Raw genomic sequence first — 13,924 nt, 5'->3', positions numbered from 1 at the left:
GGTTTGCATCTCCACGCATTCTTCCATCTGGCTTTTACTTCCTAGTGAAGAATTGACTACTTCCCAAAAAAGCGGCACTTGAATCCAAGACTTGTTCACCTAACCCCAAAAACTTACCGGTATAGTTTCTAACATCTTTGTTTTCAATTAGGTCTAAATTTGGTTGTACTCCAGTAGCACGTTTGACACCAGCTAGGAACCCACTGATTAAAACCAAGTCAAATCCAATATGGGCTAATCTGCCAATCATTTTTGATATATGTAAAGGTGTGCGCGTTGGTGTTGTAGGGCTGAATAGGCTGGTGTGTATCTACACGTTGAAGAAAGGGTTGAGTACGATGTGTTTAAAGATGGCGTGTGGGATTAGTCGCTCGGTGTGATAAAACAAAAGCATGGTTTTCGGGAGAGTACACGACTATTTCAGAAGGTAGGAGCCATACTATAGAACGCTTCTTTGATAGAAGAAGTCGTTTCAGTTAAGTCTTACGCTAGTCATGAATGTAGTACCATATTGGATGTCACATGATAATGTGATAGCGTTTTTTATCTACCTTCTAGGTAACTTTCTTTCCTTAACCATATATATTAATGTGAACATACCAAACAAATCCTGCTTTTTGCATTCCATATAGATTTTGTTTTACTATTCGTGCCTTGGTGTCTTATCGAAAAGTATTTCAACATCAAACTGCAATTCTGGAAGGGTCTTTTGGAAACTCGCCAAGAACTAATTGACTGCTTTATCGATGAGTTTAAGAGGGATATACTCCATTATCGGATTGCGTGATTGTTGAGATATTAAAAGGAAGTGATTGTCCTGGGGAAACGTTGAATCCCTCCATAAAGGAGTGTTTTTTCAACGCCTTTTACAGGATTACGAGCTTAGATTCCGACTTCGTAAACAATAACATCACTTTCAAATTGATGAAATTGAGTTCATGTCCTTCCAAATTGTTGAATACTTCAAACGGTGTTTCCTAGTTAAGCCCTTTTCTTTTTGGAGTATTGTTGTAAACAACATTAATTCCTAAAAATGAATTACAAGATAATACCAAAGAATACAAAAAAATTGAATTACCACCTAATGGTGATGTCACATTACAACATACGATAAACTTTAGTTATATGTGTCAAGAGTTATTTATATTGATGTAGGTTTCTGATCTTGCACTTCTTTTACAAATGAGTGTGTGTGCATTTGATGAACAATTTTTTTTTTCCTCTCTGTCTTCCATCGTTTCTTTTCCAAACAAAACTATCAATTGCCCAAACTTACATCACATTCAATCCCCAACCCATCATGTCCAATAGACCCACTGGACCTCGTCTGCATGTGCAGCCGCCATCAGGACCCTCGAGACAGAGACAGCCGGGTTACCGCGAACGTGATCAGTATAGGCCGAATTATCGAAATGGTCCACCATCTGGCCCTCGCAGTCAACATCAACAACAACAGCAACAGCAACAACAACAACAACAGCATCAGGCTACACCACCGCCACTAACTGCATCTGCTTCACACGCCAAACCTCCGGTTAGACCATCAGGACCAGGGAACAGGTCATACAGATCATCTAGCCCTAGTGCAGGTATAAAACGTCCCCTTCCGTCAGGCCCTTCCAGTTTCAACAAGAGGCGTGATTATAATAGCAATAAGCGAGCCAACACCGGTCGAAGCACGTATGTTCCCAGTGCACCAAAAAGAGAGGTGGAACCCACATTGACTCGTTCACAGATACATTCAATCAAGGAGCTGCGAAGTAGTGCAATTTATGAACGAGTACAACAAGTTGGAGAAGGTACATATGGAAAAGTATACAAGTCGAAAAATTCTATAACTAATGAATATGTAGCAGTAAAGAAATTGCGACTAGAAAGTGAACGTGAAGGGTTCCCCATCACTGCAATACGTGAAATAAAACTACTACAATCATTTGATCACCCAAACATTGTTGGACTATTGGAAATGATGGTTGAGCACAATCAAATTTATATGGTTTTTGATTACATGGATCATGATTTGACAGGGTTGCTTACACATCCAGAATTACAATTGGAAGAAAGTCACCGTAAATATATTTTCAAACAGTTGATGGAAGGTTTGAATTATCTTCATGAAAAGAGAATTATTCATCGTGATATCAAGGGGTCAAATATCTTGTTGGATAACTTGGGGAATTTGAAAATTGCTGATTTTGGATTGGCAAGAACAATGAAGATTTTAGGTGAGGGTGAAGTTGCCGATTTCACCAATAGAGTAATTACAATTTGGTATCGACCACCAGAATTGTTGTTAGGTGCCACTGATTATGGACGGGAGGTGGATATATGGGGAGTTGGGTGCTTATTGATTGAGTTGTATACCAAAATGGCTGCTTTCAGAGGTATGGATGAAATCAGTCAATTGAGCAAGATTTTCAATATTTTGGGGACACCAACCTTGGAATCATGGCCACAAATTGACAAGTTACCATGGTTTGAAATGTTGAAGCCGAAAATCAATATTGCTTCCAAGTTTGCTAACAAATACAAAGATGCAATGACACCAGAAGCTTTCAAATTGGCGGAAAAATTGTTGGCATTGAATCCAAACCAGAGACCCATTGCTAATGAAGCTTTAAAAGACGAGTATTTCACCAACGAGCCACTTCCCGAACCCTTGACATTTTTAAAAGATTTGAAAGGTGAATGGCATGAATTTGAAACGAAAAAGAGAAGAAGAGAGGAAAGGAAAAGAGTGAAGGAAGAGGAAGATGCTGAACTTGCTGCTGCTAGCAAGCTCAAAGTAAATGACAAGGAGAGTACTCGTACTAATAGTGGTGGCAATACATTTGAGAGTGTTGCGCGTGAAACTGAAGGTAGTGAGAAAGTGTCGCCAGATTTACATACAGGAGATGGGTATACTGGGAAAACATAGGGGAAGGGAGAAAGATAGAAATATCAAATAATATATACTCTGCTTTTTTTTTTTATTCCAGTTTCCTTTTACATTGAGCAGAATATCAAACAGTTTACCGAAATGAGATTGTCCAGTGTGTCGTTGGCTTTTGGTCATGCTGCATTGGCATTATTTATAGATACTTCGGAATATTCACCTTATCCACCATCAATCGAACAACAGCAACAGGAACAGCAACGGCAACGGGAACAACTAATTTTTCAAAATTCTACAACATCACAGCAGCAGCAACAGCAGCAACAGCAACAGCAACAGCAATTTCCATATACTTGCCAGTATTCGAATCTTTACGGCAGGCAAGTCATTGATTGTTTGAAGCAAGTTGAAGCTCTGATCATTGGTGAAGATGCAGCATGTACCAGAGACGGTGTGTCAATTACAAGACTAGTACCACTGAATACTACCACTACTGCTATTACTACTAAAGACCTTGATTGCCAGTGTTTGTTCATGACTCATGTTGAAAAAGATTGCTTAGACGCATTATTAAACGATAAGGAGTTATGGAATTTGGAAAAGTTGAACCATCCTGAGTGCCATTTCACTTGACGAATATTGGGCATATCACAATTGGAATTGAACCTAATTTGGTAGCCGGTGTTGCAATTTTTTCTGGTTGCAGTGAGGAGGGGGAGCGACGAGATAGTTTCCCATCATAAAGTTATACTCCAATGTATATATACGAATATACTCTTGATAATTGGAAGCTACAGCCTATAGTAAAACCCTGCAACAATTGAACTTTATCTACAGTTTTCGCCAGAGTTGAGTTTGTCAATGGAGGGAGCACGAGTTAGCACAAAGTGCTTATTAATAGGCTTTGATACTGTCAAAAACAAATCCAATACGCCTCTTGCTCTCTCTCCTTTTAAAGAGAGGTAACTACCTACATGATTCAGTCGTAATGACAGTCTTGTTTGGTAATTAACATATATATATATATGTATATATTATATCCTATTTGATGATATTCTGCTCTCAAAATTTCCTCGGAAACAACAGGGAGAAAATAATATATTTGCGTTTGGTAGGGGGAGAGAGAGGGTGATTCTAAAAAGGGGAATTTATGACAAACAAACAAAAAAAAAGACAAACCGGAAATCCATCACCACTTTTACCCTTTTACAAATTACAAACTACAACAAACTACAACATATATCCAACATAACAATTGCAAAAATCAAAAAGGTCATTAGGCTTTCAGAAGTTTACTCAAGCGCTACACTACAATACACACAACATCATACACTAACAAATATACATACCCCCACCATCTACTCATTCAATTTTGCATTCCCCCATTCACTTTCTCATCTTTTCACCCTCGCTTTTCTATTTATTTTGTCATTTGCTCCAAAAACCCCCTCGGATAACAGAGCCCACCAATAATTACCAAAATAAGGACAACGAATACAACACATCATAATGGGTTTATGCACCTCAAAAGACACTTCAGAAGTGAATACTTCCAAACCAGCAAAGTCAACTCATACAAAACGACAAGAACAAACACAAGCTGTGAATAAACAACAAACGTCGCAGCAAGCACAACAACATCAACAACAACCCCAGACATCAGGTCTACATCCATCTCAGCAACAACAGCTGACGGAATCAACGACTGAGCATGAGAAATCAAACAACTCAACACTAAATAACAATGGACAATCAGCGCTTAGTCTGGCTAATGAAAAACAAACTGGTCTGCCTAATGGTGTAGCTAATGGTTCAGTTGCAACAACCACTAATGGCAACGGTACAATGGCAAATGGGCAAAAGGTAAATCCAGTCGATGCAGCAGCAAATTCAAATACAGAACACGAAGTCAAGGTGCTACTTTTAGGGTCGGGCGAAAGCGGTAAATCAACGATTGTAAAGCAGATGAAGATTTTACATCAAAATGGATACACTCAGGAGGAATTGTATGAATATAAGCCGTTTATTTACAAAAATGTAATGGATTGTATCAAAAATGTCATCAATGCAATAATCGATCTAGATCCTGAATTGATCAAACCTAAAGTTGAAAATGGCATCGATGGTGTTGGTGCTGGTACCAACGCCACTGCAAATACCACCGTGGATGCACAGGATCCACCGGAGGTTGCTAATGGTACTTGGCGTAAACATGTACTTGATTACGACTCATTAAATGAGGTCTTGGATTACGAAATCTTGCTTGATGGTACCAATGATGCCGTATTTGATCCATCGATAGCTGAAAAGATTGAACAAATTTACAATACACCTGAAGTTAAAGATTTCATGATTCACAAACAAGGACAATTTTATCTCATTGATTCTACCGAGTACTTTATGACGAATTTGAAGAGAATTGCTCAACCTGATTATATACCATCAACAACTGATGTGTTACGTACTAGGAAAAAGACATCAGGTATATTTGATTTTGTTTTCGATATGGGTAACAATCTCCATATTCACATGTTTGACGTTGGTGGGCAACGATCAGAACGTAAGAAATGGATCCATTGTTTTGATAACGTTACCTTAATTATCTTTTGTGTTTCACTATCTGAATATGATCAAGTTTTGTTGGAGGAAAATAATCAGAACCGATTAGAAGAAAGTATTGCATTATTTGACTCAGTAGTCAATTCACGATGGTTTGCAAGAACAAGTGTTGTGTTGTTTTTGAACAAGATTGATGTGTTTGCTGAAAAATTGCAATATTCACCTTTGGAAAACCATTTCCCTGATTACACCGGTGGTAATAATATCAACAAGGCGGCAAAATATATTCTTTGGAGATTTAATCAAGTTAATCGTTCAGGATTGAATATTTATCCTCATGTTACTCAGGCTACTGATACAAGTAATATACAATTGGTTATGGCCGCTGTTAAAGAGACAATTATGGAAAATACGTTGAAAGATAGTGGACTTATATAATGTTAGTTTATACCTTGTGTTTTAAATGAAAAAGACAAAAAAAAACGCATCTACTTTAGAAGAAACATAACTACGGGTTCAGTTGAATCATCATTAGGGAAATCTTTGTTATTACTTCATAATTGCATTAATATTTACACATTATTGTCATACTTTTCTTCTCTTTTTCGCTTTATGCCTAGGATGTTGGGTCAGCAGTTAGTGGTTTGTCACGTATATATTGATTATGGTCCGGATTGAAGCCACGAGATGGGCCTCCTCTACCTCTTCCACGCCCTCTGCCTCTACCTCTGCCTCTAGCACTGCCTATGCCACCACCTCTTCCGCTGCCTCTTCCACTGCTTCTACCTCTTCCGCGTCCTCCTCCTCCTCTGCCTCTAGTCGAGGTGGTATGTGAAGGGGAATTATCTTCATTGGATGCTATATCAGCTGATGGATCATCATTTGATTCTGCAATAGTGGGGGTCGATTCATCCAACCCACTCGAATTGGACATTGTTGCTTCATTTATAAACTTTGAGGATGTAGTAGATGCACCTATGGGGCCAGTTATTGCATCGGTTGACTTGATGGTTGCATCAGCAGATACTGCTCGGTGGTTGCCGTCGATTGCTTTCTCATTGGCGTATCCACTTGATACAGATGGAGTTGATGCCAGATGAACTTGTCGATGTTGTTGTTGTTGTTGCTGTTGTGAATACGCATCTTTTGGTAGTTGTGGCTGTTTTCTAAACTTTTTGGGAATATCACTTTCAGTGGTTTGAGTAGGCTCCAAGGCATTGTCAATTGCAGTATTGAAACTAATTTCATCCTCGAGCAGATGCACGCTTGTTATTAATTCACTTGGGGTAACATCGTTACGATCATTGGCATTGGAATATTTGTCACTTCGACTTCCTCTACGTTCACCTCCGAATCCCCCTCGACCTCTGCCTTTACCTCTTGGGACACTACGCCATTTTGATTGTCTTCCATATGAGCTCAGTTGAGTTGAATCTCCCTCCTCTAAAGATAGATTTTCAAAGAGTTTCTTGAAATTGGGTCTATCATGATCTGATGATTCGCGCTTTTGTCGTGGTTGTGGTCTCTGTGTAAATGAACCCGTGGCGTTGACATCCGTCAGGGGTTTTCCCAGCTCGCGTCTGATTGTGTCAGCAACTGGTACCTCCTGCTGTGATTGTTGTTCAAGAGAAGAATCTTCTCTTCGTAACTTTGACTTTTCATCACCCGATAAATTCATTGCTTGAGTATCCTTTGTAACAGCTAGATCGAGCTTGACTGCTGGTGGCGACGACAATGTTTTCTTTTTCAATATGACAGGTGGCTTAGCTGTTGGTGTAGGTGGGGTGTTTTTGCCACCAGAAGGCGAGCTGGCTACAAAGTTTGAACGCTCACTCAACAATTGCGCTAGTGACTTACCGGTATTATTGGCCCAACCGACATTCTCAGTTGATATTGAAGCAGCTGTCAAATTTGAGGCGGCTTGATGCGGCTGAGGATGCGCTTGGACACTTTGTTGTTGAAGCTTCTGTTGTTGCTGTTGTTGTTGCTGTTGTTGATGGTGCTGTTGCTCTTCATGGTGTTGTGTATGTTGCTGATGCTGTTGATACTCTTGAGAGCCTCTTCTCAAAATAGCAACCAGAGACCGTCTTTCCGTATTTGATGGTCTTCTTCCATATGGAAGCTCACTTTTTATTTGTTTTGGTGACGCACTCTCGTGAAACTTTTTGATAACTGCATCAATATCAACACTTGTGTCATCACCAAGTGTCTGTACTGTTGTTTGATTCAAATTTATTAACTTTTTTTCAATTTCTTGCTGACGTGAGACAGTGTCTACAGGTTTGGCACCTCCAAACGGGTTAGCTTTAGGCTTGCTTGCTTGATGTGGCATGGATTGCACCGGCCCTTGTTGATTGAGTGGTGGTTGATGCAACGGAGGTGCATTATCGTTCGCGAGACCATGAAAGGGCTTGTGAGCGGGGAATTGAGAGTCAAACGATGGTTGGCGGTTATGTAAAGAAGCGTGGTGCCTTTCAGGTGACAAAGGCATGCCCCCTCCATGATGTGAACGGAAGTGTGATGGGGGTTGGTGTTGACGAAATCCAGAGCCCCTTCCCCTTTCCTGATCCAAATCATCGAGTAAAGCCATGTGACGTGGTTGCTTTTGTTGCTGCTTTTGTGCAATAAAGTCATGTTGGATTTGCTGTATCTCTTGGTGGTGTTCTTGGTTGAATTGAATACAATGATGGAAATCATTGAAATCAGCAACTTCCACAATAACTCGTCTATTCCCTTTGTAGTATAGGTCGTGCCATTTGAGTGTTTTTGCCGCGTCCTGTGCTGATTCCAATTCGACAAATGCAACCTGTCTAATTATATGTGTCTCCAAGATGTTTGATGATGGATCAGTTAAAATTTTAAATTTGACAAACGAAGTGAATCTACTTTGGAATAAATCTTGAACAAATGCATCGTTTGCAGTAACTGGTAAATTGACTAATTTAACAATATATGGAGGCCCCAATGAGCTGTTTTCATGATATCCACCACCTCTGGAGTACCCATCGTGATGCCCATATGGCTTCTCAATTGGAACCGAGATCGAAGCCAAGTCGACATCTGTATCTGCCCATGATCCGCCAAATGCTAATAATAGTCTGTTAGTGTCACAATTCGCTACCCCACTCAATATTGTAATACGTACTTTCATCTTGAAGGAAATCCTGCAAACTCATCTTCTTTGGTGGGGCTGGTAATCAGTTAGTATAGGTACATCTTCAATTGCATCATCCATTACATCTCTGATTAAGAAAGAGAACATACTCATCTTTGCTGATTTAGAATTGCTAGTATACGCTCAGATCAAGTATCAATAACAATGATTTTTATATCCTTCTTTTTGGTTTTTTCCGTATCAGATGATGACGTTTAGGACCAAAATCTTTTTTTTTTCTTTCTCTTCATTTCTTCCTTCAGATTTTCAAATTTCGATATTGTGATCATGATCTTCTTTAGTTTGTCAATGTTCTTGTACAATGGTATGGATAACTACTGGACGTATACCCACATATATGTAGGTAGATACTGTACTACAATTGAAGCCGCTTTTGGTGAGCATTTGTCAACTTGGGCTTCTTGAAAGTATTTTACTCATAAACTTTTTGTATCGTCTATCAAACTTCTATATACAAAGGTCATACCAGTCGCTGTGCTTCAAATACCCAATCTCAAACAACAATTAGTTTGTGCCTTTTGACGGTCTCTTACTTGCGAATGTAGCAGCGACAATCAATGGGAAAACCAAACTTACATCAGCATACACTTTTATTGATTGTGCATCAGCTTTAATCTTTCCCCAACTAATAGCTTCATCGGGTCTTGCACCAGCATCAGATCCGTCAAATTCTTGCCCAGTGTTTATGTAAACTGCATAATCGGCACCATTCCTCATTAAACATGCATTGCAGATATGATGTTTGATCAAACCACCACCTAGTATAAGCATTCCTGCTCTCGAAGCTTCCATCGACATTGAATTGATTTTTCTGATATCAGCAACAATGTCTAAACGTAATTGTTGTGGTGATGCTTTAAATGTATGGAAAAACAACATGTCACCGATTGATCCATCAGTTAAAGCGGGACAAAATATAGGAATTTGGTTCTTGTGAGCCCAATAAAGTACTGAACTTTCATCATTGATTTCTTTTCCTAGCCTGTCAATTAATCTTGAGGGAGTCCAATTGGCTTTTGAGTTTGCATCAAATGCATTAGTACCTTCTTTGACCAATTCCTCTTGTTGCTCTTGTAATATCTGGTCAAAAATGGGGACAATCCATTCTTCAAATTTACAGTAGTTATCATTTGGCACTAATAGGTTACCAATTCTGTTCATTCCTTGGTCACGCAAGCCCTTTCCAGGTAAAGTATAGTCACCCATGTACGTTGGAGCTAAACATTTGATTAAATCTTCTTCGACCCCACCAGCAGTAGCAACGATGGCACTAACCATTTTGTGTTGGACCAAGTAACGTAAGGTATCTCTCAATCCACTTGAAATCAAATTTGATGTATAACCCATGAATATAGTTGTCTTTTGGTATCCCTGATCATCAAACTCTCCACCTTGTTTATGCTCCTCTAGTTCCGATTTGTGTTTACCTCTCCAAGTTCTCATTTCATCAATGATTCTGCACGCTTGGGACAAAGAGCTGGCTTGGAACCCCATCTTTGACATTGATGAGATTAAATCTTTAGCATTCATATTGTATGCGTTATCTTTGGAGTAGTCAATACCGCTGACTTCTTCAAACGAATCGGGGACTGGTATAGAGTGTTTTAAAACGGCATCTGATGCCAAGTTTGGAAGGTTTCCAGACTCAACCATTGTTTTTAGGGGTAATGTTGTTGCAGTTGGTTCTTTTGAGAGAAGGGTGAAAAAAAAAAAATTATTGCAGAGAAAAACAATGCACCATCTGATAGTCTCGTGAGGGTTGACGATAGGAGTCGAAATAAGGGAAAGACGTAAGCATTAAATTTCATCTACTACGACAGTTGAGAGCAATGGTCAAGCTCGTGTAATCATATACATACAAGAATAGGACAGGTTCCAAAAGTACGAACTGGAACGATTGCAGAGATTTCAATTACCCCATGGCTCAACTACATCTATGTGCAATGGCTATGCCAGCCATGAATGACTTACATTATAACCCCATGAATAAAATACATTCTATACTCTCTCTCCAACTCTTTCCCCGGCCCTTTCCTTCACTTCAGGACTCCAACTTTGACATTTTGGCTTAGCAGTATTATAACAAACGTAAGCACCTGGGGTATTGGTCAAGTTTGGTTTATGATGAGCAGGTAAAGGATAAGCTCTTGTCGTCTTTTCACTTCCTTCTAATTTATTTGGTGGAGTATTTGAACCATAACCCAACCAATAATGCCAGCCGGGTTCAACTTGTGATATATCAGGAGACCAGTTGTTATATTCGACCCATCTTGTTCTCAACAATGGTTCTTCCGGAGCATCAGTTTCATAATACTTGTTGCCATGGTCATCAGTTCCAATTAATGTACCACTCTTCACATCATTGTGCACTTGTAATTGCCATCCTGCTCTCCTCAAACCTGACCTATATATGTTCTTTGCAAACCTAAATATTGATGTAGACATGACGGGATTGTGGGTAGTGAGTGGTTGTTGTTGTTTTGTCAGTCTCTCAGAAGTAGTTTCGTGTATGTTTAATGAAATACAATTTCAGTGACAGTGTAATACAAAATTTGATTTTGTTTGATTGGTTGCGTGCACAATTGACCAAAAAAAAAATTGAAGAAGGTGGTGTATAACATTACCGATACATCTTCCGCTATGAATGACAATTATGCAAAGGAGTTGGATAATTTACGCAAGTTGAGAGCCACTCTTCAAGCTGTCAAAGAATCAACTGACAAAATCTTGCAAGATGTTGAAACTGTCTACAAGAATAATAATCCCCAACTTTTGCAACAATCTAAAGATCTTGATCAAACTATAAACAAGGTTATAAACTGATACTATTTATTCATTGGCTTTCAATTCGACTAAGATAAAGTATTTGTGTTTAGCAGGAACCATCAGAATGCGATATTGTTTGGGAATATTGGATAAATCGTCCTTATTGGTAGATACAATCTTACCCACGTCACTAATTGCAACACCCAAATCTCGTGATGTTTCAGCTAATTGAGTGTACCACTGTTGGATCAATGAATTTTTGATGAAATCGTTCTGTTGACGAGTGACATAGTCTAGCTGCTTCTGTATTTGCTTTTCCACCGTCATCAAATCACTCTTGAATTTAGCCAATGAACTAAGACACTTTATCAAATTGGCACGATTATCACCTTCAGGTTGCGTTGTTGTAAGTGCTTTACGGTAAATGTTGTATGTTGGAAACTGCGGTACTCCAATTGAAGACCATGGCTTCATTCTTAAATAGTACAAGTGCTCCATAGTTGTCAATCTATTTGCAGGACCCTTGTTGAAATCGAGTAATTTCAATTTGGAAAGAATGCCAAAATAGCCTTTGAAACAATTTATCAATCGTTGTAAATTTTCAAATGATTCCACAAGATAATCTTGATGGCGGATGGTGGAAAGAATTTGTGGTATAATGACCTCTTGTCCATATTTCAACTGTTCCTTCAAAGAATCTTTCTTTGGTCCATTCTTTAATTTCTTGATCTTTTTGGGTAATTTCTCTTCTATGGCATCCATTTTGCCCAAGAGAATCCTCCTGATTCTCATTTTCAAATGCTGTATCAAATTTTCAAGCAAAATATCTCCATACCAATAAATTAAATACAACTCAAACGGTTTATAAAGCTCCAAACTGGCCCCTCCAAGCAACAACTCAATCATTAACTCAATTTTTTGATAATATATGAATGAAGTGATTGCGATTGCTGGTTCATTATCATTGATCTGGTCTCCTACTTGAAACTCTTGAAACATTTGGACTTCAAATCCTTCCCATTCTACTTGTAAAGTGTCCCATAGCACCAAACTTTTAGAAATGAGCTGTTGCACTCGACACTGGTTGGCTCCATAAATGCAATTATTGTTGTACATAGCACTATCCAAATCTTGCACAAGGGAATCATATTTGGTCAAAATCTCTGTTGTGGTGGAACCTTTGACTTGAGATAATTGATGCTCAAGTGGCTTCAACAACGTAGTGTTTGGTCCAACCAAATTCTCAATTATTCTGATTGTCAACTGTGGCAAGTCAATGGAGGACCCAAAAATTGATTTATCGTCACGAATAAAAAAAAGTTGAAACAATCCCCTAGCAAAAACTGAAAATTTGCCAATAGGATACTTGATATTGAACTGTAGATAGTCGTTCAATTGATTCATTGATTTGATAGTAGCCGCTTGGTTGACGTACATTTTGACAACGGTAAATATTCCCAGTAAGTGTTCACAGTAGTTGGTATCGGAAACTGAAGCTAACTCAACCGGCACGTTCGTATTGCCCAATTCAACTTGAATGAATTTGGAGAATGCTCCCTTTGGTATACTCGACTCATACATTTTGAATTGTTTGATATGATTAATTTCGTTGATTGCCTCATCACAAAATGAAAATAGCAGCTCAGTAGGGACATTGTTTCCCATAAATGGTATCTTCTGGGATGCAGTTTCCACCTCCAATTGATTCAAATACTGTACCAACTTCATGTGACTGATTATTGTATCCGAATGATCAATTTCATGGCTTAGAATCCATTCGTATGTGTCGTTAATCTCATCAATAATAACTTGTGGTGCAACCTCTGAAAAATAGTTCAAGTCATGACTTCTTGTTATCAAATCTTCCTCCTCATAAAGGAACGTTTTCGCCAAGTTGATTACGAAGCCAATAAACTTGCATAAGCCCTTGACAAATGCTTTCAAAACACGATGGACCAACCAGTAATCGGTGTCTTTAGTGTAAGTTTGTGGTTCCAATTTGGGTTGGCTGAATGCACACTTGTGGCTAATCAGGTCTGGATCTTGGAAGTAATTCTCCAACATCGTTTGCACATATCGACAACTAAGAACAGTTTCGGAAAGACTGTGGCCCTCTAGCCAATTTACTAGCTGTGCTAGTAATTTACTTTGTATGTTGACGATTGACGTTGCAGTTTGTGGCATTGAACAATCAAAGAATATCTCATCATCTTTTAGTTCAATCAATCCGGTATCGTGTCTTGAATTTAGCACCTCTAATGCTCTTGTCCCGTCAAGTAACTCAAATAAGGGTGATTTGACCACCTTGTTTTCTTTCAATTGATGTGCTGAAGCGAATACATCTTTGGTTATATCGAACAAATCGTCATCACGTTTGATATTTAGTTCATCTATGGATAAATTGAGTTAGTTTGGTTCCTCGTTATTTGACTTAGTTTTTATCAACATACCTATGTTTGGTAATGACATCGATCAAGATATCTCAATCTTCAACATCAGTATAGATATAGTGTGTGTGAAAAATTTCAAGTATGAAAGCACTACCAACT

General features: G+C 38.8%; 9 protein-coding genes across 9 annotated transcripts; 4 read left to right on the top strand and 5 right to left on the bottom strand. All coding sequences in view use genetic code 12, as the record gives it.

The window, feature by feature from the left end:
* Positions 1-34: 34 nt before the first annotated feature.
* On the bottom strand, positions 35-250 carry CPAR2_405130 (uncharacterized protein; the record flags this gene model as incomplete). The annotated part of the gene is made up of 1 exon (XM_036811433.1): positions 35-250. One exon carries the CDS (start codon positions 248-250, stop codon positions 35-37), a length of 216 nt encoding a protein of 71 aa, XP_036667871.1.
* Positions 251-1,300: 1,050 nt separating this feature from the next.
* On the top strand, positions 1,301-2,917 carry CPAR2_405120 (cyclin-dependent serine/threonine protein kinase; the record flags this gene model as incomplete). The annotated part of the gene is made up of 1 exon (XM_036811432.1): positions 1,301-2,917. One exon carries the CDS (start codon positions 1,301-1,303, stop codon positions 2,915-2,917), a length of 1,617 nt encoding a protein of 538 aa, XP_036667870.1.
* A 102-nt stretch (positions 2,918-3,019) lies between these two features.
* CPAR2_405110 (uncharacterized protein) lies at positions 3,020-3,508 on the top strand (the record flags this gene model as incomplete). The annotated part of the gene is made up of 1 exon (XM_036811431.1): positions 3,020-3,508. One exon carries the CDS (start codon positions 3,020-3,022, stop codon positions 3,506-3,508), a length of 489 nt encoding a protein of 162 aa, XP_036667869.1.
* Positions 3,509-4,384: 876 nt separating this feature from the next.
* GPA2 (guanine nucleotide-binding protein subunit alpha) lies at positions 4,385-5,872 on the top strand (the record flags this gene model as incomplete). Its single annotated transcript, XM_036811430.1, has 1 exon — positions 4,385-5,872. The coding sequence occupies one exon, from the start codon at positions 4,385-4,387 to the stop codon at positions 5,870-5,872; it is 1,488 nt and encodes a 495-aa protein (XP_036667868.1).
* A 178-nt stretch (positions 5,873-6,050) lies between these two features.
* CPAR2_405090 (uncharacterized protein) lies at positions 6,051-8,702 on the bottom strand (the record flags this gene model as incomplete). The annotated part of the gene is made up of 3 exons (XM_036811429.1): positions 6,051-8,521; positions 8,580-8,624; positions 8,699-8,702. The coding sequence occupies 3 exons, from the start codon at positions 8,700-8,702 to the stop codon at positions 6,051-6,053; spliced, it is 2,520 nt and encodes an 839-aa protein (XP_036667867.1).
* A 411-nt stretch (positions 8,703-9,113) lies between these two features.
* On the bottom strand, positions 9,114-10,262 carry CPAR2_405080 (deoxyhypusine synthase; the record flags this gene model as incomplete). Its single annotated transcript, XM_036811428.1, has 1 exon — positions 9,114-10,262. The coding sequence occupies one exon, from the start codon at positions 10,260-10,262 to the stop codon at positions 9,114-9,116; it is 1,149 nt and encodes a 382-aa protein (XP_036667866.1).
* A 345-nt stretch (positions 10,263-10,607) lies between these two features.
* CPAR2_405070 (uncharacterized protein) lies at positions 10,608-11,054 on the bottom strand (the record flags this gene model as incomplete). The annotated part of the gene is made up of 1 exon (XM_036811427.1): positions 10,608-11,054. The coding sequence occupies one exon, from the start codon at positions 11,052-11,054 to the stop codon at positions 10,608-10,610; it is 447 nt and encodes a 148-aa protein (XP_036667865.1).
* A 195-nt stretch (positions 11,055-11,249) lies between these two features.
* Positions 11,250-11,432, top strand: CPAR2_405060 (uncharacterized protein; the record flags this gene model as incomplete). The annotated part of the gene is made up of 1 exon (XM_036811426.1): positions 11,250-11,432. The coding sequence occupies one exon, from the start codon at positions 11,250-11,252 to the stop codon at positions 11,430-11,432; it is 183 nt and encodes a 60-aa protein (XP_036667864.1).
* Positions 11,433-11,438: 6 nt separating this feature from the next.
* On the bottom strand, positions 11,439-13,844 carry CPAR2_405050 (uncharacterized protein; the record flags this gene model as incomplete). The annotated part of the gene is made up of 2 exons (XM_036811425.1): positions 11,439-13,765; positions 13,826-13,844. 2 exons carry the CDS (start codon positions 13,842-13,844, stop codon positions 11,439-11,441), a joined length of 2,346 nt encoding a protein of 781 aa, XP_036667863.1.
* Between the last annotated feature and the right edge of the window lie 80 nt (positions 13,845-13,924).

Source organism: Candida parapsilosis, contig 006372 (genome assembly GCF_000182765.1).
Source record: "Candida parapsilosis strain CDC317 annotated contig 006372".
In the NCBI taxonomy this organism is placed as follows: Eukaryota; Fungi; Ascomycota; class Pichiomycetes; order Serinales; family Debaryomycetaceae; genus Lodderomyces; species Lodderomyces parapsilosis.
This window is presented reverse-complemented; position numbering and strand designations above follow the sequence as displayed.